The 22,394-nt window shown below is 34.8% G+C and overlaps 1 protein-coding gene across 7 annotated transcripts in view; it reads left to right on the plus strand.

The window, feature by feature from the left end:
• The window catches only part of SLC25A21 (solute carrier family 25 member 21), a 481,388-nt gene that overhangs the window by 259,807 nt on the left and 199,187 nt on the right, over positions 1-22,394 (plus strand). For all 7 annotated transcript variants that reach the window (XM_079120315.1, XM_079120312.1, XM_079120314.1 and 4 more), the window contains one exon: positions 17,263-17,311. In XM_079120315.1, the coding sequence (XP_078976441.1) occupies positions 17,263-17,311 (49 nt within the window). The remainder of the gene's footprint in view (positions 1-17,262; positions 17,312-22,394) is intronic.

Here is a 22,394-nt window from a genome sequence, read left to right on the forward strand (position 1 = left end):
ATATTGTGAGTAATATTGCAGTAAACTTGGGTGTATAGATATCTTTTTGACATTATGATTTCATTTCTTTTGGATGTATACCCAATACTGGAATTTCCAGATCATATGGTAGTTCTATTTTTAGTTTTTTGGCAAAACTTAAATAGTGTTTTCCATAATGGCTGCACAGATTTATATTCTTACTAACATAGTGCAAGGATTCCCTTTTCTCCATGTCCTTGCCACTGCTATCTTTTGTCTGATGAATTCTGTTTGGATACATAACATACGTAGCAACTATAATGACACTAGTTGATCAGGGTAAAGCCTGACTTCTGTATTAAGGAGACATAATACTACAGTGGTGAAAAGAACAAAAGTTTATTTCTCCTTCATGTAGCAGTCTTGATGGTAGGTCCACATAATCACAATAATCTGTGCTCCTCGAGGTCACTTTGAAACACAGGTTCCCTCCAGTCATTGCTCTACCATTCCCTAGGGCACTGTTTTGTCATCTGTAAGGTAAATGCAATCTGTGCCACACTGAAGTCCCAGTTAGTGGGAAGGAGAAAATGAATGCAGAAGAGACACAATCATAGTCTTAGGTTTTCTGTCTCTCACATTCCATGGGCAAGATACTAGTTATATGACCACACACAAGAGATGCTGGTACATGTCATCTTGCCGAAATATCATGGAACCTGAAAGAAAGAGGAAATGGATTTTGGTGGTGCCACAGTATTGTTCCCAAAATTATAGATATCCCTTTAGTTTCTGCCATTGTTTCACATATACCCTATGTCTACTTTAGTGTATAAAAAGAAGAATGAAGAAATAAATCCTTGTAGTATCAAAATAGCCCATGAATAAATCAGTTATAACAGCAATTTTGCTTTTCACATTTTATTTTACTTAATAAAAAGTAATCTGGCAATTAAATCTAGTCATTGGGTAAATACAGAAATCATACCTCACTTATGATGCCAACAGAGGATTTAAAAATTCTGGCCACTCTTGGTGGCCCATGCCTGTAATCCCAGCAACTAGGGAAGCTTATCTCAGGTTTGAGGCCAAACTGGGCAAATAATCAAGACCCTCTCTCAAGATTAAAAAATAAAGAAGTCTTGGGATAAATCTCAGTGATAGAGTGCCCTTGAATTCAACCCTAGAACAACAACAACAAAAAAAAAGTGTGGAAAATAAATAAATGTCAATTTACTTTTTTATAGGCTGATAATGTCCCTTATGACTTTGTTTATTCATCTATGTAGTTAGACTTTTCAGGTACCCTATATAATTCCATGGTAGATTGTTAGGGTTTTAATCTTCATCTATCAAGAGATTCTTTTAGTGGAGACATATTTTAAATTGCTTGATAGAATGTTCAGGCTGTTTTTCCTAAAAAAATAATTATGTCCTTTAAAATGTGTGCTTCATCAATTACAACCTCACCTTGCCTCAGAATATGAGTATGCAGCATATCTATTTATTTTTTTAGGACTTTCTACTGTAGATTCTAAGTCTTTCAAAGCAGTTTTATTTTTAACATCAGGAAAATAATCCTTTTTATTATTGATGTTTTATTAGTACATTATGTTCATATGCAATAGTGGTGTTCCTTTCAATATATTCATAAATGCATATAATTTCTTTTGTTGTATTTTCATCCCCTTATCCCTCTTCCTAACTCCTTTTCTCTGTTCTATTGGTCTTCCTTCTATTTATTTATTGTTTTCAAATTGGTGTGTTGCAGTTATACATAAAAGTAAAATTCCTTGTGATATATTCATACATGCACTTAGCATAATTTGGTCAGTTTCTTTCCACAGTACCTCTCTTTTCTATCTCTCCTTCTCTATTCTCTTTCTCTACTCCCTCTGTTTTCATGAAATCCCTGCTTTTTAAAAATTTCTCATTTCTTTCTAGCTTCCTCATATGAGAGAAAGTATTCAATCCTTGACTTTCTGTGTCTTATTTCTTGACTTATTTCGCTTAGCGTGATGTTCTGCAGTTCCATCCATTTACCAGCAAATGACATAAATTTATTCTTCTTTGTGACTGAGTGGAACTCCATAGTGAGTAACTGTTTGTGTGTGTGCATTTCACATTTTATTTATCCATTCATCTGTTAATGGGCACCTGGGTTGGTTCCATGACTTGACTGCAGAGAATTGCACTGCTATAAACATTGGAATGCATATATCACTATAACATATATTACTATAATATGCTGCTTTTAGATATTTTAGATAAATACCAAGGAGTGGGATAGCTGAGTCATATGGTATTTCCATTCCTAGTCTTTTGAGGAATTTCTATACTGCTCTCCAAAGTGATTTTAGAATTTATAGTCCTACCATCTTTGGAGACCTTTGCTTGTATGATGTTATATTCATTTTTTCAAATTTTGTGCATTTTCCTATGACATATTAACTTCTTCAGGTATACACAGTCTGGTCACTATAGAATCTTAGTTAAATAGTTATCAAACCATAAACTAGATTTGGATCTTAATATCAAATCCAAACAAAAAGAACATCTCCTGAAGCTAGTTCAGGGAATGTAAATGTGCTGTCCATCATGTGGGTTTTCTTAATGTACTTGATAGTACTCAATTATAGGATCAAAATTTAGTTCAGTCAGCATTTTTATTTAAAACATAGATGATGTACCATACCTTGTGCTTGACACTGAAGATACAAAGAAAACATCCAAACTTGAGTATTTACTATATATTAGAAAACATGGGATATAGTAGTTACCTTAATATTAACTCCATCTCTTAGCTTTCTATCTCTCTCCCTCTCTGTCTCTCTCTGTCTCTTTGTCTCTCTGTCTCTCTGTCTCTCTTTCCCCGACTCCAATAAAACCAATAAGCTACTGCTTTTAGTACCGTGTCTCCATGCCCCTTTTATCCTTGGTTCCTTCCTTCCAGCTTAAGTTCCATGGCATACACTTGATCCTTTTTCCTCCCTCTTTCCCTCATATTCATTTGGCAAATGTTCATCCTGCTTAAATCCTATTCTGTCTGCTCTGTGCCTGTACTCACACAGCAGAACGTGCCAGGAGAAATGGCACTTTAATTGCTCTACATTGGCCTCAAGTGGACCCTTATGCCACTCAGTAATCACACTACATTTTCCTGGTCCATCCCTTCCCTTACTCCCATAGAGGTCAGTTTCATACCTTCTTTCTGCTTCCTCCCATCTCCTTCCTCATCCTATTTGTTCATAACCTTGCTCCCTATTGCTTTGAGAAAACAGAAGCAAGCAGAAGAGAACCAGCATCTAGAAGAGTTATGTACATAGTAGGAACTAAAAGAAAAATTTGTTGAACAAAAATCCTCCTGGACATGAACTTGTCCAGCACCTTGAAACTGAAGTAAAGCACATTTAATGTACAGTATCAAAGAAGCATCCACAGTGCTTGTTAGGATAAGAGACAAAGACAAATATTGTCTAGTGAGCTAGCAATTTAAGAATATTAACTAAAATAAAGTGTTGAGTTCTTCAAAGATAATGTTTCCTATTAGTAGTAATGTATTCAGTATTATTACAACTAATTTCTATGTTTTGAAATCTATCTGCCTTTTTGTTTATATAATGTCTTATACTTTAGTATCCAAGTATTGCTCTTCTTTTGGTACTTACCTTTCACAAAAGGCAAACAATTTCATTTTTGTAAGTTTGTCATGTGGAAATAAATATTAGCTTAATTAGTCCACATTTAGTGGAAATTCTTTGTGACTAAACTATATGGGTAGGCCTGTATAAGTAAAATAGTTTTGAAATGGAATCTGCTTTGTCCTTTTTACCTCCCACAAATCAGACCTTGATAAAGAATGTGGTATGTAAACTTTACTTGGAATTCTCGTCTCAGTAAGTTGGACTTCATGGTAGCAAAACATGGAGACTGGTATTAAATAAGAGTTCAAAAATAAGAACTTATATAGCTATGGTTATGGGTCATTCAGCAAATATAACATTAAAAGTTAACACCCAAAGGTAAGCAGTATAGCAGTGTGATTAATGAAATGCAGAAGACCTGGGCTATATATTAATGAAAGGCAATGGTGATAATGGTGATAACTGTTTTCAAAGCCATTTACTATTAAGATGAACATGATTTTAGGAATTACTACTAGTTAGAACCAGGGAGAGCATTATTATTTCATACTGCTTTTCCCTTTTATGGTAATTGGTGTCAGTGACATAAAAAGAAAGAACTGGATACTTGTGACCTATAAGTCTAAATTCTTCACTTAGAAGAAATGCTGTGTATTTGCCTTCTGCCTGATTTTGAACCTCTGTTGAATGAATAAAGGTTAAGCTAGCTTTGCAGCAACATTTCCTCTTCCTCTTGTAAAGTGCTCATATTTTAGAAAAAAGGCAAGTGTAGGAAGCTATTTTCCTGACAAAGGGAAAACTTGCTGTCATTGTTGAGTTTTTATGCAGTCAGAATAATAGAAGCAACTGCACAACAGAGAGGCAAATCATAGGTGTGTTGAGTGCTTTGAAAGGGTGCTTTTTTTGTTGACTACTTGGTTGCTTTCCTTGAATATTAATTCCTGAGAATTGTGAAAAATTCCAATGTAGGACCGTAATTTATATTACTAAATTATGGTAAACAAAGAATCTAAGCTAAAGATTAACTTTATGGCATCTTTGGGAATTTATGCAAACATTGTAAAAAATTATTAGAAATTTATAAAAGACAACATTCCATATAAAATAATTTTAAAATTATCCCAACCTAGGAAGCTAGGCAATCGAATTTATGGCTAGATTTGGAAAGTGGTATGCTGATAAATGTTTTCACAATTGGTTCTCTGGAAAACAAACAAAAACTTTGATTTGTAGCATTGGCCAATTGCCTTAGTGTAGATAGTCCTACCATGGCCTACTTCAGGCTACAACATGATACCCCCTGAGCAGAAAATTAGGAAGAGAGACAATGCAGTTTGGCCTGTAAGAGCCAGCTCTAGCACATTACAGAGAAGTGGACAAGGGGAATGAGTTCCATTCCTAGCTCATGTGAAAACTGAGGGTTCGTTTTTTCTAGGCAATTCAGTGAAAGAAGAAAAGGAAAACCAATGTTGTAGAAGTTGTAATTGAGAAAGAAGCAAGCTGAGACAGAGAAAAAATATATTTATCTTTCTGATTAATAGAGAGGTGGAGAGGAAATAGAGTATCCAGAATTGGTCAAGTCCTTTGTGGAGTTGACTTAGAGGTCCTCATACTCTATAAGCTGTATTTTCTCCTATCCACAGGGTCTTAACTCATCCTTTAGTTGCCTTTCTAGATTTTGATGAACTTCCAAGGTCAGCTTCAGCATTTTTTTCCCATTTGATGAACAAAGTGCATTCTGAATTAATACATTGAATATTAATTCCTATATAATGTGTAATAAGTGCACATATTTATTACATATTTCATACATATATTCATACATATTCACATATAATAGGTGAATGTATATATTCATTATAGATTTTATATATATTTAATTATGATCTATAAAATAGTGGCATCTCTATCACCTTTTTATTCACATATCCTTCTTTATAAAGTATTTTATGTACTTCTAGAAGTATTTTCCCAATATGCCCACAGTTTATTTTTCCCTTGGTGTTTCTCCTTGCATTACTTATTGTGTTAAGGGCCCATATATAGCTTTCCATAAAAGGTCAGCATGTCTAAAAGTTGATCCATTTATCCAAATGCACATGAAGGTTAGGGTTAGGGTTAGGGTTAAAAATTCACTTATTTTTAAATGCTGCTTTAACTTTTCTCCCTCCCTTGGACATGCTCCAATTAACAAGATTCCTAGAGGATAATGTATGCATGTTTACACCTCTGAAATATATTTTCTTAAATTCTTAAGTCAATTAGATAGCACACTGTGAGAGCAGGGAGTATGCAATGATTGCATACTCTGTAAACGATTGCATTCCCTGTAATCAATATGCTAATGACCATTGCCTAGTATTAGTTTTTTTTAAAAATACATGCAAATAGTAAACTTATATAAAAACATTTGCTTCAAGTTTTTTAAGGGAGACTATGGCTTTCCCAAATGCATAACTTTTAACAATATCATTCAAACCTACCAAACACATTGCCTACTTGGCAAATTCCCTGTGCATAATATTAATTTACTGTGCCACAAGGGTAGTAAGGTCGTGTACCTTCCCTGTTATTAGGGAAAAGCATAATATATTTGATTTTCATTTATGAGTCTCACATTGCTTATAATTCAGTAGGGCTACCACATTTTCTGGGCAGGCTATCAAATAGGATGTTGTAATGATTTGCTTGACAGTAAAATAGGTGAAAAAATATCAGTTCTGTCTGTAGCTATTTTGTTTTTAAATTTGAAATTTGCACAGTGTGAAACCATCTCTCTGATTCTCTTTAACAATAAAAAAATTACTTTATATTTTAAAGAGTTAAAAATACTGTGTAAAATCATTTAATAATTTAAACAGTGTGAACATTAAAGACCAAAAGAGAGATTTAAGGTTTAATTTTAAAATGCCAAAGGGCTGTATTGTAATGCAAAGATTTTAGACCTGATGAAAAGAAAACATAGGTTTAATTTATACCTGACATCTTGGAGATGCTTGAATGCCTCAATTCTCTGCACTGTGCTGAGATGTTTCTGCTTTATAAAATTTTACTTACCATTCATTCAAAAGATAGATATGATCCCCAAACCTATTAGCCCACTTATTTCCCATCTTAAACATCATCATGAAGATGACACAAATAAATGGAAAGATAGTCCTTATTTATGGGTTTGAAGAATTGATTTTGATAAAATATCCATATATCCCAAGGTGATTTATAGATTCAGAGTGATCCTTATTAGCTTCAATGCTATTTTTGACAGAAGTAGAAAAAATTCCTAAAATGTATATGGAAGCACTGAAGAATAGCTGCATAACAAATAACCAAAGTAATCTGGAGTAAAAAGAAAAAACCTAATGATATCACGTACCTGACCTCAAAATCTATTATAAAGCGTTAGTAATCAAAATACCATGGTACTGGCATAAAATCAGACATTCAAACCCAATGGAACAGGATTGAGAGTCCTGAAATAAACTTGCACTTTTATAATCAATTGATTTTTGGTAAGGATTTCGAGAACACACAATGGAGATAGTCTCTTTAATAAATGGTGTTGGGACAACTGGATATCCACATACAGAAGAATGAAATTGGACCCTTTATCTTACATCATTCACAAAAATCAAGTCAAAATGAACTGAAGACTTGATTATAAGACCTACAATTGTAAAGTTACTAGAAGAAAATGTAAGGAGAATGTCTCACAACATTGATCTAGACAATTTTTTTTTTTTTTTTGGCTATGACTCCAAAATCATTGGCAACAAAAACAAAAATAAATATGGAATTTCTCAAACTAAAATGTTTCTCAAACCAGGGAAACAATACAGTAAAAAGAGAACCCATACATTGGGAGAAAATATTGCAAACTATACATCTGATAAAGAACTCAAGCTAGGTGTTGTGGCACACACCTATAATTCCAGTAGCTGGGGAGGTTGAGGCAGGAGAATCGCAAATTCAAAACCAGCCTCAGCAGCTTAATAAGATCCTAAAGCAACTTAGTGAGACCCTGTCTCTAAATAAAATTTTTAAAAAGGGGCTGAGGATGTGCTCAGTAGTTAAGTGCCCCTGAGTTCAATCCTTGGTTAAAAACAAAAACAACAACAACAACAACAAAAATAAAAAACAACAACAACAAAAAAAAAAACAACAAACAAACAAACAAACAAAAACTCAAATAAGTTAACAGCAAGAAAACAAATATCTGATTTAAAAGGGGTCAAAGTACCTAAATAGACATTTCTTAAAAGAAGATATGCAAATGGACAACAAATATATGAAGATATTCTAAACATCACCAATCATCAGGGAAATTCAAACCAAAACTACAAGGAGTTATCATCTAACCCCAGATAGAATGGTAGAGAGTAGAATGGTGGTTGCCAGAAGCTGGAGAGACAGTTGGATGGGTAATGGGGACATGTTGACCAAAGGTCCAAAGTTTCATCTAGACAGAGGAATAAGCTTTAGTGATCTGTTGCACAATCTAGATCAAATATTCAAAAAATAACAAACACTGTGAAAGGATATGGAGAAAGGGAAATTCATATACTCTTGGTGGGAGTATAAATTAATGCAGCCTTTATGGATATATAGAGGTTTCTCAAAAAATATAATTACCATATGATACTCTAATTACACATCTGGGGATATATCTAAAGGAACTGAAATCAGTTTACCCAAGAAACGTCCAACCCCCATGTTTATTGAAACACTATTTACAATAGCCTAGATATGGAATCAATCTGAATTCTAAGTATCCATCAACAGATAAAGAAAATGTGAGATGTACACACACACACACACACACACACACACATGCACGCACATACACACAGAGGAGGAACAGTAGTAGACCTTAAAAAATAAGAAAATCCTGTCATTTGTGATGTCATGGATAAACCTGCAGGATATTATTTTAAGTGAAATAATCCAGGCATAGAAAGACAAGTAATACATGAATGACCTCACTTACATGTGTTATCCAAAAAAATCAAAATCATGAAAGTAAAGATTAGAATGATGATTGCCAGAAACTAGGGAGGAGATTGGATGGGAAAAAGGGACGTGTTGATCAAAGGTCCAAAGTTTCAGCTAGACAGGAGATTCCAGCTTTAGTGATCTATTACACATAATGGCAACTATAATTAGTGATAAGGCATTGCATATTTTAAAATTGCTTAAAGATTAGATTTTAAATACTTCCACTACAAAAGAATTGATAACTATGCTAGGTGGTGAATATGTTAATTGACTTGAGTTAATCATATTACAATGCAACCATATATCAAAACATCACATTGTACCCCATAAATATACATACTTGTCTATCAATTAAAAATAAAGCAAAATTCAAAAGCAAGTACTATCAGATATTTAAAAAATTATTATGAATATTTTGGATTGAGTGAGTCTCCATTTTATACACTAACTTCTTATGTGTAACTTATGTATAACTGAAGTTATATATAACTTCATGCTCTACATACCACTGAAAAGGAATACTATCATTTGAACAGGATTTTGGTTTTTGTTTTATCATAATTCAGGATTTCCTGCAACATTTATTGAGCAACTGCTAGGTATAGGCATGTGTTGCGGAGAGACAAACTTTTATACATTTCTACATATTGACAACTATAGCATGATATGATAAATGCTATTCTTGATATGTATAGTGCAATTGTAATAGAATTTTAAGGTTAATATGATATAATTGGTATATATAATGGAATTGTTGAAAATGGAGTGGTGAATTGACTCAGTGAAAATAAAGCAGAGTAAATTTAGAATATTCTTAAAAATGCATCTGAGGACGGATCAGTGTATAATAAGATTGCATATAGTTAAAATCAAACTTAAGACTTTAACTGAAGGATCTCTCAATATTGTTCTTTAATAATTTATATTCAACTTTGGGGCACACAGTTTGCTTTCCATGACCCTTCATTCTGTTGCTAAAATGGTCACTGAAGCTAGGCACAGTTGCACATGCTGGTAATCCCAGCAATTTGGGAGACTGAAGCGGGGGAGTCACAAATTCGAGGCCAGCCTTGACAATTTAATTTATGTCAAAATAAAAATAAAAAGGTCTAGAGACGTAGCTCAATGGTAGCATGCCCCTGTGTTCAAACCTCAGTCCTGCAAAAAAAAAAAAAAAAAACAGTCACAGAATTTCACTCCAACACTGTTCCTGGGTGAAGGCAAATGTGGAGTGGAACAGAAGGCACAAGAATGACAACAGATATCTAGGTTTCTATTCTTAAGGATTCAGTTAGGAGTTAGCAAGGGTGGGATATGTTCCATAGTCAATCAGCCCATCATTGCAGTAATGTACTTGCTATTTTCACTTTTTTGAGATCTTTCTGGTAAAGAGATGGAAAGAGAGAGAGAGAGAGAGAGAGAGAGAGAGAGAGAGAGAGAGAGAGAGAGAGAGAGAGAGAGAGAGAGAGAGAGAGAGAGAGAGAGGAAGAAGAAGAAGAAGAAGAAGAAGAAGAAGAAGAAGAAGAAGAAAGAAGAAGAAAGAAAGAAAGAAAGAAAGAAAGAAGAAAGAAAGAAAGAAAGAAAGAAAGAAAGAAAGAAAGAAAGAAAGAAAGAAAGAAAGAAAGAAAGAAAAATCATCTGTTTTATGTTGTAAGCATTTTAAATCTCCAGAATGAAAAAAGAACAACCCTGTCCTTTCTGGGTGGTGATGACTTTGATGTGGTTTTCTATTCCTAGCTCTAAGGAAAAGGGATATCCTTGAGTTATGAGATATCTATCAGTGGTTGTTGGCAAAGTAGGTGAAAACTGAAAGAACTGCTTCTTATGAGATACTTACTTTCAAAATATATCGCTTTACCTCACAGAAATCAGCTTTGTGACTTAGGACAAGAAATAACAAAATACAAATTCCCAACCACAGATTAAATTTTTACTTACAAATTTAAAAAATTTGTTTATATATTTGTCATTTAGTTTTATGAATTATATCATCCTTCTTGAAGAAGGTTGACAAATTGGAAAAAAAGTAAACAGTCACATAAGGCTTGAATAGCAACACTAAATCACTGTGCTTAAGAGATGATTATATGAATGCTGTTTTTTCTGTTTGATATCTTCCCTTCATATGCCTTCCTCAGTGAGTATTTTAGTCAGTTGTAACCAAAAGATTTGACAAGAATGATTTTAGAGAAGGAAAGTATATTTGGTGCTTACAGTTTCAGAGCTGTCAGTCTATAGATGACCTACTCCATTGCTCTGAGGTGAGAAAGAACATCATGGCAGAAGAGTGGTGGAGGAAGGCTCAAAACATGGCACCAGGAAGCAAGAGTTCTCTCACCAAGGACAGAATAGATACCCCAAAGTCATGCCTCAATGACCCACCTACTCCAGCCACACCCTACCTGCCTACAGTTACCACCCAGTTAATCCCTAAGAGGGATTAATGTATTAATTAGGTTAAAACTCTCATAACCTAATTATTCCACCTCTAAACTTTCTTGCACTATCTCACACATGAGCTTTTGGAGGTCACCATATCTAAATCATAACAGTGGGCCACTTTTTGTTAAAAAAAAAAAAATAAGGACTCAGTTGCTGAGGGTGGCCTCAAACTTGTGATCCTCCTGCCTCAGTCTCCCAGATTGCTGGGATTACAGGCATGCACCATCTCAGTCAGCTTAATGAGTCACTTCTATGTAGACTTTTGAAATCCTTTAGCCTTTCCAGCAGCCCTTTGCTGTATCAGACTGTGTTCCCAGCACCTTATATAATACCATGCATTCACACAGCTTTCTACAATCATTTATCAATCTATTAGGTACTAATTGGCTGATTGTCTTCCCACATTTACTTAACAACTGAACATCTGGATGAATGATAGACAACATTGCAATTCTGTATTCAGGTACTTCTTATGCTTTATTTAGTATCATTTTTATGATTACTTCTCTGCCTTTACCTTATTTGTGTAACGCTCAAACTAATGAAATAACTGCAGAATAAGTAGCTGCCAGTTCAGTTTATCTTGAGAATCAGTTAACATGATGGCATGCATAGAAACCCATCTCAGCATTAATTTGTTTATTTGGCAAATATTTTATTGAGCTTACAGAGTGCTAACCATTATGCAAAGTGATAAGAATGCAACGATGAAGAATGCAGGTGGAGTTTCTGCCCTTATGGAGCTTTAAGACAAGGAAACAGATGGTTGCAGTGTCATAATACAAGTTCAGGGTTCTGGGTGTGCACATCAAATGGCTCCTGTATCAGACAGAATTAGGTCAGTTTTGTCGCAGAAAATGCAAATAGTAGTAGTTTAAAGAAAACAGAAAATTTTCTTCAAAATTAATATCTGGAGGTAGACAGACTACAACTCCACAATCATAGAGACTACTTCTATCTTTTTACTATTACTATTTGTGGCCTCAGTTCCCAAATTTACCTTGTCCAAGATGACTGTTTCAGCTCTACATCCCCATTCCACTGTAGGAAGGAGGGGAAAGGATGAGGAGCAGTCTCCCTACCCTTGAAAGACTTCTAGATGTTGCTTAAGCCACTTTTACTTACATCCCATTAGCCAGGACTTAATCACATGGCAGTGTTAAGCAGCAAGGGAAACTGGAAAATGCATTATTTATTCTGAGTGGCCAGGAAAAAGAGGGGATGAATACGAGGGAGTAACTCACCCTTGATGCCCCAGGATTTCTGGGATAAGAGTTGCCAAAATTGAGACTTGAAGGTGAGTATAGAATTCTCAGAAGAAGTATATGTGTGTGTGTCCTTACAGGAGTAAAACATTCTAGAAAAAAGAAAAATTCCAAGGAATTGAATGTTGATGTTCATTCACCAACTAATCATTGCAAGACAGAGTTTGTACTTTTATTAGGAAAAGAGGTGTAGCTTGGATTTTATCAGAGGAAAGAGAGTGGGACTAGGGTAGGTTTTGGATTGAATGGGCCAAGAGACCCACTCAGAAAAGATGGAGAGTGGAAGAAGCATTAACAGCAAACTAATGTTAATCCTTTCCCAGCAATATTGGTTCCAGTGAAGGCAGGACTTGAGCAGAAGGGAGCATTCATTCAGGAGTATTCCAAGTTGACAGATTCAAATGCTAGCCCATGCCTTCCTGAGCCCATGATAGAGTCACATTCCCAGTTTCATTTGAAACATGGAATTTTTATGCTCACTAAAGTGCCACAAAACTGTAGAAACACCAAAAACATTTATAATCTGTTAAATTCATAAGATCAGTGTGCTTTGGGGCTTCTTTAAGTTTTATGTCTAGACTTATAACATTAGTCTCTCTGTATTTAAACAAATCCAATAGCAAGTCTAATTTGCTTGTTATTGTGATAAAGCAGCAGTTGCCTCAAATGAAAATAACAATGGAAGATTTTAACTTCCTGATATACAGTATGATATTTTTAAAGTTTTTCTAATTATTTTCAAACTACATGTAGTTTGCCTAAGTTTTGATTTTCTTTTTTTATTCATAAAATGAGGGGAAGATTCAGATAGGTTAACCCATTAAAAAGAAAGTAGAACTTGCAGATATTTTCTTAAGTGTCTATTGTTCTGGTTTTAAATTAAATTTAAAATCAGTCAGAAAGGAAGTCTATTAGAAAAGTGCTGATCTAAATTTTTAATTATTTAAGTTCTTATGTATTTTTTCACATCCTCCTCAAATACTATGAAGTTCTAATGTTGCTCCCTCCCAGGAAGAGTGGTTCTAGAGTTGATGATTGGCAATATAATTTTTATATTATACATGAGTAGAAAAGATTAAATCATTTTATTTTGTGTTTATCTGTGACTGGTGAATTTAAATTCAAATGGCAAGTTGGTGAGAGCAAAATTCCTAGGTCTTATTTGTCTTAAGATCAATGTGTCTTGAATTAGCAATTAGGATAGATTGTTAAGGAACCTGATATTTGAGTCATCTTTTTTATTATGTTAGACTTTCAATTTGATGAAAGAGAAGAAATTATTAAAATCTGTTCACTAACACATCATTTTTGTGACTTCATACTAGGTAATAGGACTTCCAAGAAGTACAGAATATGATTCAGTTTCCTAAGGCCACTTCTAGGCCTATGGTAATAGGATTCATCTAATTCCATTCTTATGGTTCTTTTTATGAATAATAGAGGTTCCTTGTCCTTAGCTACCCAGTGGAGGATAGCAAGCATCAATTCTAACTCTCAGTGAATTCAGATTTAACTGTGAACTCTAACTAAAATCAAAACCTCCGTATCATTTACAACATGTATATTTTCTTTGCTTATGATGTGTTTTGTTGTTAACTGGAATTCTACAAATTGCATGTTTTGATTAAAAATAGCAGTGAAAACAAATAATCATACAGACCAAACATGTTATGTTTGATTTTTTAAGTCACATTTTCCTATCAGACAAGTGATAATCTGGTAGGTAGTTTCATAAATGGGCATCAACTCTTTTAGACTTAGAGGTGTGTGAACACCAGCAAGTCGAAGCTGTGATGAGAGATAATGCTTTTATTAGTAAACTGGTAATAGAAAGAGAAAGTTGTGGGTAATCAGTGCGCTTGTGCTTTCTGGTAAGTAAATGTGACCAGGAGCAATGAAAGAACTGAAGAGGCAGATGATAGATTATTGGAAAAGCACAATTACAGAAGCTAATATCACTTCTCTACTTAAAACTCCTCAAAATGTCTTCAGTGAACACAAAATACATTAGTAACAAGAAAAAATATCCAATGAACTACTGAGAAACAAAAACGAAAACAAAACCTTCATTGGCTCCTTGTGGTCTATGGAATTAAGTACAAATACCTGAACATGAACTCAATCATGACCTACACACTTTGAGGTCTGCCTTCAAACCTAGACCATCATAATGCTCAAGTACTTCTTTTCCCTTCCTCTCTTTCTTTCCTTTCCTTTCTTTCATTTTTTCCTTTCTTCCTTTCCTTTCCTTTCCATTTCTCTCCCTTTCTTTTCTTTCCTTCTCTCCCTCTCCTCCCTCTTTCTCTCTCCCTCTCCTCCCTCTTTCTCTTTCTTCCTCCCTCCCTCCCTCCCTTCTTTCTTCCTCCCTCCCTCCCTCCCTTCTTTCTTCCTCCCTCCCTCCCTCCCTCCTTTCTTTCTTTCTTTCTTTCTTTCTTTCTTTCTTTCTTTCTTTCTTTCTTTCTTTCTTTCTTTCTTTCTTTCTTTCTTTCTTTCTTTCTTTCTTTCTTTCTTTCCTCATGCTCATTTGTCATCTTTCTGCCTTGAATACCTTTCCTTCTCCTTAACCAGCTAGATCAGGGGTCTCTCTCTGGTGTGCTTCCATAAATTCTGACCATTGACTTTCTTCTATGTGTATGTATTATTTGTTTCTTATACATCTGTTCTACTCACTAGACTATCTGCAATTTCAGAAACAGAGGGCAAACAAATACAATAAATGAATGAACAAGTGAACTTTTTGGTGCATACTAGAGATTTGAAAATAAAGAACTGTAAAACTATAATAATCTGATCTAAAGAAAAATAGAACAATTCGCAAATAGGGAAATAGGTTTATGTAAATATGAACTGATTTTCCATGCTCTTCTATGTGTTTCAATAAATTGTTGGAATTGTTGGTTCTTTTGGTAGACTTTTCAAGAGGTGTACCAACTAATCCTATTTGGTATTTAATATTTTGCCTCTCCTCTCTAATGTCAATGGGTAGGAGAAACACTGTGCACTTTCTCTGATGCACTGATTTTGAGTGTCTTATTCATAGCTCATTTCATAGATGGTTGCTGCAGTGCTTGCTAAGAATGCTATCCTAAAAGTTGAGTTTCCTGGGTAAATTTTGTTTATGAAATCAGGACTTTATCTTATTCTAATTAATATAACTTAAGTTCAACCTAAAAATTCATGTGTGTGTATGTGTATGTGTGCACACACATGTATATAAGCATACGTGAATTAGATTCAAGAACAAAAATAAAACATGGAATATTAGACCTCAAATTTATTCTATTTAATCACTCCCTTTACCACAAAGGAAATAATGCCCCCATGGGTAATGGCCACTTCCTGGAGGCACCAGGACAAGAAATCTGACACCTGATTCTTAATGCTAGGTGAATATGAGTTTTCAGGCAAGAATATGGGGACCTTATAGGTTGCAAGAAAAATGTTTGCTCATGCTGTCTTGAGTAACAGGGCTTATTAATAAGGCTTAAACAGTGATCCAGAGACTGGGCCATTGAGCCCTTCAGTCCTGTTGCCTCTGCTCCCCTGTCCCTTTCTTTTCTTATTTCTAGGCAATGGACTCTGACTGAGTCCATGACAGAAAGACTTTGAGACAGAAATCGATAGTGAATGACAGGTTGTGGAGGGCTCTTTGGGATTTGTTTTGGCTGGTTTTGGTTTTTGGTCTGCATATGGCTTTGCACCCTATAACAGGGACATATGGGACAATTTTTCTAAAGTTTCTGAGAAAACAAAGCAGGCCTGAGTAGATACATCTGAGTAGGTACCAGTCATTTGCATTCTCTGTACCTGACCAGTGTGGGGAGCAAAAAACCATTTTGTACAAATATGGGGGGAAGAATCTGAACTAAATCATAGATAAACTCCAACTGAATTTGTTTGCGAATGAGATGAGTACTCCTTCCAGGAGAAACTACAGGCAAACACTGTTGTACCTCAGTTTGCATATTTTAAAGTAAAGATGGTAACACCTTTTCCAGTAGTTGTTCTTGTCAATTATAATGTCTGTTAAATAACCATTACTATGTAGGAGCTCCAGGTAAGGTAACATTATTATAATATTGTTACAACTATTGCTATAATAATTATTCTTATAACTGCTAATACCTAACTATCTGGACACATACCAGTAATTTGTAACTGAGTAGTTTTCTCTGCTCAGTTAAACAACAGGAGAGGGCTTTACAATTAATTGACAAGAAGCTATAAAAATTCTTACTGTGTAATGATTGCACTCATGTGCTTTGTGGGAATTAAGACTACTTAATAGATGTGACATGTTAGACAAGTTCTTTAACCTTGTGTGCCTCAATTATCTCATCTGTAAAAGGGAAAGATATGTTCTATCACATAGAATTCTTGAGAGGATTAACTGAAATAATATAAGTACTGCTTGGAACAATGCCTGACACACAATGATCACTCAAAACAAGTTCTTTATTAAGTTATTGATATATTGGATTCTCATAATCACTTTGTGAGAGAAGAGTCCTAATTATCTTTATTTCATGGATATGAGAACGAAAGCTGTGATTTGCCACATTAGTGGGAGGGGAACTCAGACTCTTTTCCTTGTTTCCTTTCTTTTCTTTCCTCTCTTCCACATGTACTTATCAATTGAGCTGAATTGGGATGCAATAATCCCTGCTTACATGATTGGAATATAGGCTGATTCCTATTTCATTTTCCCCATTAGCTCCACCAAGCTACAGAGCACTTTTAAGAAAGTACTCACTCATAAATTCTATTCCCATTGAAATAAAATCATATTATGCTCTTGTGTTTTGAGACTAATCTACTACTATTAGTTGTTGGGTACAAAGTTCCAAATTTTTTATTTGGATCTTCATCTTTAAGAAATTAATGGGGTCAAGGAATAAGAACCATAAGAACCAGTGTTTACATAAGTGTTTATTGGACTATCCTTTATCATCTTTCAGGTCTTGTAGAAATTTGCCTGATGCACCCCCTCGATGTGGTGAAAACCAGGTAAGCTTCTGCATGAACAAGTTTTATTGACTTTGGCTGATATCCAAATTAAGATCTGTCAGAATTCTAAATGCTAGAACTTGTCCCAGGCCGGTAGCTTCTCCCTATAATGGCATTTATATTTGCTTTTTAAAGAAAGTACTATTTGACAGATAAAATGTGAATAGTGAAAAGCATTTCTGGATAGAGGTCATCTGAAGGTATGTAATATTTTATTGTCTTCACTTGACAACCTTAAGGTATGATTTGTGGCTACACTGGTAAATGAGGTAAATTTAATCAAAATGATGTAAAAATTCACTTTATCCAGTGAATTATGATAGCATTTTCATTTGGCATTTCATATAACAGGTTGCTATTTAATAGTCAGCATTTGGTGTGAGACTCTAAAATTTCAGTAAGCTTTTTAAATGGTGCCTAAAGAATTTATTCCTATAACTCTTTGCCAATTCAAATACTGTGTTTCTAGGGAATGAATTTGCTCTTGAAGGGAGATTAAAAATCATGACAATGTATTATATCTATTTACCAAGAACAACAACAACAACTACAAAAACAGAAACAAAAATAACAAAACCTTGTAAGCCTTAATATAAGCCTAGAACATTTTTTGAAAAGTTTGTCCTGTGATTGAATTACAGAACTCCCTATTTTTACCCTTAGAAGTTGTTTGAATTTAGTGAAGGTCTCTGTTTGTTGGTTGGAGTCTAACAGTGCTATCCAACAATGGTAGTTGATCAAATCATTACTGCTTCAGTTAGGAAATACTTAATAAGTCGGAGTAGTTTTTGTATGGGCATATTAATCTGTCTACAGAATCTGGGGAATCTTAAAAATGTTTCTAGAAGCAGAAGAAAGTGACTGTAAAGTGTAAATAATATTACATGTCTCATAGAGAAAGAGAAAATGAGAATTTAGCCTCTGACTTAGTTGCTGTACAAACTACATGGCTGGGTGGCTTAAATAACTGATAAGTATTTCTCATAGTTTAGGAAGTTGGAGAGTCCAAAATCGAGGTCAGGACTCATTTCTTTGTGAGGGCCCTCTTCCTGGCTTACAGACAGCCTCCTTCTCACTGTTATCCTCACTTGGCAATGATGGGAAACTCTGCTGTCTCTTCTTTTCTTATAAAGTCACTACTTCCATCATGGATGCTCCATCCTCATGATTTCATTTATATCTAATCACTTTCCAAAAGTTCACTTCCAAATACTATCACACTGGGAATTTGAGTTTCAGCATACAAATTTTGAAGGATACAAAATTCAGTCTGTAAAAGCCTCAAGTCTTTAAAACAAAACAGAGAAAGAAGAAAAAAATCACGAATTTCATTTAAATTCAAGGACCCTGGACCATCTTTTGTTATAGACTTTACAGAAATAAAAGCAATACTGATTGGCCTTTCCTGCTTCGATTCTGTGTTCACTTTTTTTGAAAAACCAGAATATTGTTTCTAGTCTCTCTCAGGAATAATTGTCTTTTTCATTTAAGGGTAACTCCCTAAATTAGTTTTCAAATGGGCATTCACTAGATATAAGATGTGATATTAAAATTATGATCATTCACTAATTTCCCCCAATTCTTTGTTCATCTATTCAACAAATATGTATTGAGTATCAGACATGTGGGTTCCAGCCTAGCTATGCCTCAAAGAGCTCACAATTTGAGAAGCTATCAAGAATCTCATCACCATGGATTTCCAAAACAGTTTCATTTTTGCTGGACTAGAACTGAATTGCTTATTTCTTGAAATAGATAAATGCAAGTAACTGGGGTTTTATATATTCATTGTTATATAAATATTTTCATGAAAATGGCATTCATTAATTGGAATTAGTATGTGCCCTTGCCTAACTTCAAGGGGGAGGAATAATACAATCCTTCCAGGTACCCTGAAGAAGATAATTGGATACCAGATGGTATCCAATTGATACCTGCATAGCAATAAAAAGTATATTGAATAAAGATCCCAACCATAGAGTAAACTGAAAACCTGGCATATTTGCAACTGACTTTGCAATGGAAATAAATATGCAAGATCAATGGGATTTATCACTCAGGCAACTAACATGGAGGTGAAAGTAATTGGACAGGAACAGACTAAAATGCTGAAATCTCTTCAGTCTTACATTCTACAGGAGATGACTACATTGTTAAATGGGAATAAATTCATACCAAGGAACACAATTGATCATTTGAAGAATGAAAAAAAAATCCCTCAAGAAAAGATCTTGAAAATAAAATTTTAGAATCTGTCATTTTTCATTTAGCAAAGAAAAGGATTAGGCACAAAAAGAAGCCAAAGTAAAGACTAGCTGCTCAATTCACAATAGCCAGACTGTGGAACCAACCTAGATGCCCTTCAATTGATGAGTGGATAAAGAAACTGTGGTATATATATACTATGGAATATTACTCAGCCATAAAGAATGATAAAATTATGACATTTGCAGGCAAATGGATGAAATTGGAGAATATCATGCTAAGTGAGATAAGCCAATCTCAAAAAGCCGAAGGACGAATGATATCGCTAATAAGTGGAGGATGACACATAATGGGTGGGAGGGAAGGGTTAGAGTTAGGGTTAGGGAGGGGGGCAAGTATGGAGGAAGGAACTACTGTATAGAGGGTAAAGAGGGGTGGGAGGGGTGGGGGGAAGGGAAAAAATAACAGAATGAATCAAACAACATTGCTCTATGTAAATTTATGATTACACAAATGGTATGCCTTTACGCCATGTACAAACAGAGAAACAACATGTATCCCATTTGTTTACAATAAAAAAAAAAAAATAGACTCCAAGAAGTAAATACATTGATTTTGCCATACCCAGCACTTGAGATATTATAGAAATGAGCTATATCCATACTTGGATTAATTCGGTGTACCACCCTTAAAGTAATCATATCCAAAGAGAAGGAAAACAGCTCTTAAAAAGCTATGAGATTTGTTTGATCTGATGATCCCATGCCCCACTTTTTGTTGTTGTTATTGTTGAGACCATGTCTTGCTATATACCCAGGCTGGCCTTATACTCTTAATACTCTCAACATAGCCTGTTGAGTAGCTGGGCTTACAGGTATTTGTCACCAATATCCCTCTTCCATGCCCCACTTTGACCATGCCTACAGCACCTTAGAATTCAATGCCATTGGAATACCATGTAAGAAAAAAAAACCTACCACATTGCTGGTGGAGTTGCAAATTGGTGCAGCCACTCTGGAAAGCAGCATGGAGATTCCTCAGAAAACTTGGAATGGAACCACCATTTGACCCAGCTACCCCACTCCTCAGTTTATACTCCAAAAATTTAAAATCAGAATACTACGTGATGCAGCCATATCAATGTTCATAGTGGCTCAATTCACACAATAGCTAGATTGTGGAACCAACCTAGATGCTCTTCAGTTGATGGATGTATAAAGAAACTGTCGTATATAGACACAATGGAATATTACTCAGCCATAAAGAAGAATAAAATTATGGCATTTGCTAGTAAATGGATGAAGTTGGAAAATATCATGCTAAGTGAAATAGGCCAAACCCAAAAAACCAAAGGCCGAATGTTTTCTCTGATAAGTGCATGACAATATATAATGAGGGGGAGTGATGGGGGTAAGAGAAGAATAAAGGAACTTTGGATGGTATAGAGGAAAAAGGGGTAGGAGGGGTGGGGGACAGAAAGATAGTAGAATGCAACAAACAGTATTACCCTATGTACATGTATGATTACATGAATGGTGTGAATCTACATTGTGTACAACCATAGAAAGGAAAAGTTTTACCCCATTTGTGTATAATGAATCAAAATTCAATCTGTAAAAATAAAAAGGATTTTAATTTAAAAAATCTACTAAAATTACTAATGCTAAGTGATTTCATGTTTTCACTTACAGCTTACCTTATTCATTTCTACTTTTATCACAATAGTAAATGTGAATTGTATTAAATTCAAATAATACACTCAAGCCTTGCATCCATCAAGATAGAATAGGTTATGGTGCTAAAACATCAGTAACAAACCCCAAATCTCAATAAATTACAAGGAATTGTTTATTTTTTTTGGTCATTCCCACTTTAGTTTAATATGAATAGGTGTCTTAGTCCATTCAGGTTGCTATAACAAAACACCATAATGGGTGACTGATAAACAACAGAAATTTATATCTCACAGTTACGGAGTCTAGAAGTGCAAGATCAGTGCATTTGCTGGTTTGGTGCTGGTGAGTGTTCATTTCCTGGCACATAGTCAGCCCCTTCTCACTGTATACTAACATGGTGGACAGTGCAAGGTAATATCCAGAGTCTGTTTTATAAGGGTATTAATCCTGTTCAAACCCTAATCACCTTTCAAATGCTTCACCTCCTAAAACTATTAACCTTGGGGTTTAGGATTTTCATAAATGGACTTTAGGGACCATAGCAGATACTCTGCTCACAGAAGTCATTCAGGTTGACAGAAACTCTGTTTCCATACATGCTTTTGCCAGAACAGAAGAACAGAGCTGATGGTCTCATATTGGCAAATATAGCTCTGATCAAGAGTATCATTTTCTCCCCCAACCTTTCTTAAAAATTAGTCTCTTGACCAATCAACCAGCAGTAGCAGTATGATCCTCTTCTGTGATCTGAAGGAGGGGACTTAGGTGTCAATATGCCACAGGCATGCCTGTTCCAAGCCTTAGAAGCATAAATGTTATTTTCTTAAACTCACCAGTTCCCATTCCAAAGGTAAGAACCCTTGACTGTAGCTGTTTCATTAGGAATCATTTCCATATTTCTAACTATTATTCTTATACTAATTATATTGAGTTGAATAATGCTCCCTGCCCCAAATCATGTCCTTCTCAGAACCTCAAAAAGTGACCTTATTTGGAAATAAGATCCATGTAGATAATATTCATTGAGATACAGTTATACTAAAATAGGATGGGCTCTAAATCCAATATGACTTGTATCTTTACAAGAAGAGACTGAGAAAGACAGCCACATGACACTAAAACTAGGAATTGGAATTATGCAACTGAAAGCCAACATACACCAAGGATTCTGGCAACCACCAGAAGCTCAGAGAGAGGAATGG

Source organism: Sciurus vulgaris (assembly GCF_902686455.1).
Source record: "Sciurus vulgaris genome assembly, chromosome: 2".
Lineage (NCBI taxonomy): Eukaryota > Metazoa > Chordata > Mammalia > Rodentia > Sciuridae > Sciurus > Sciurus vulgaris.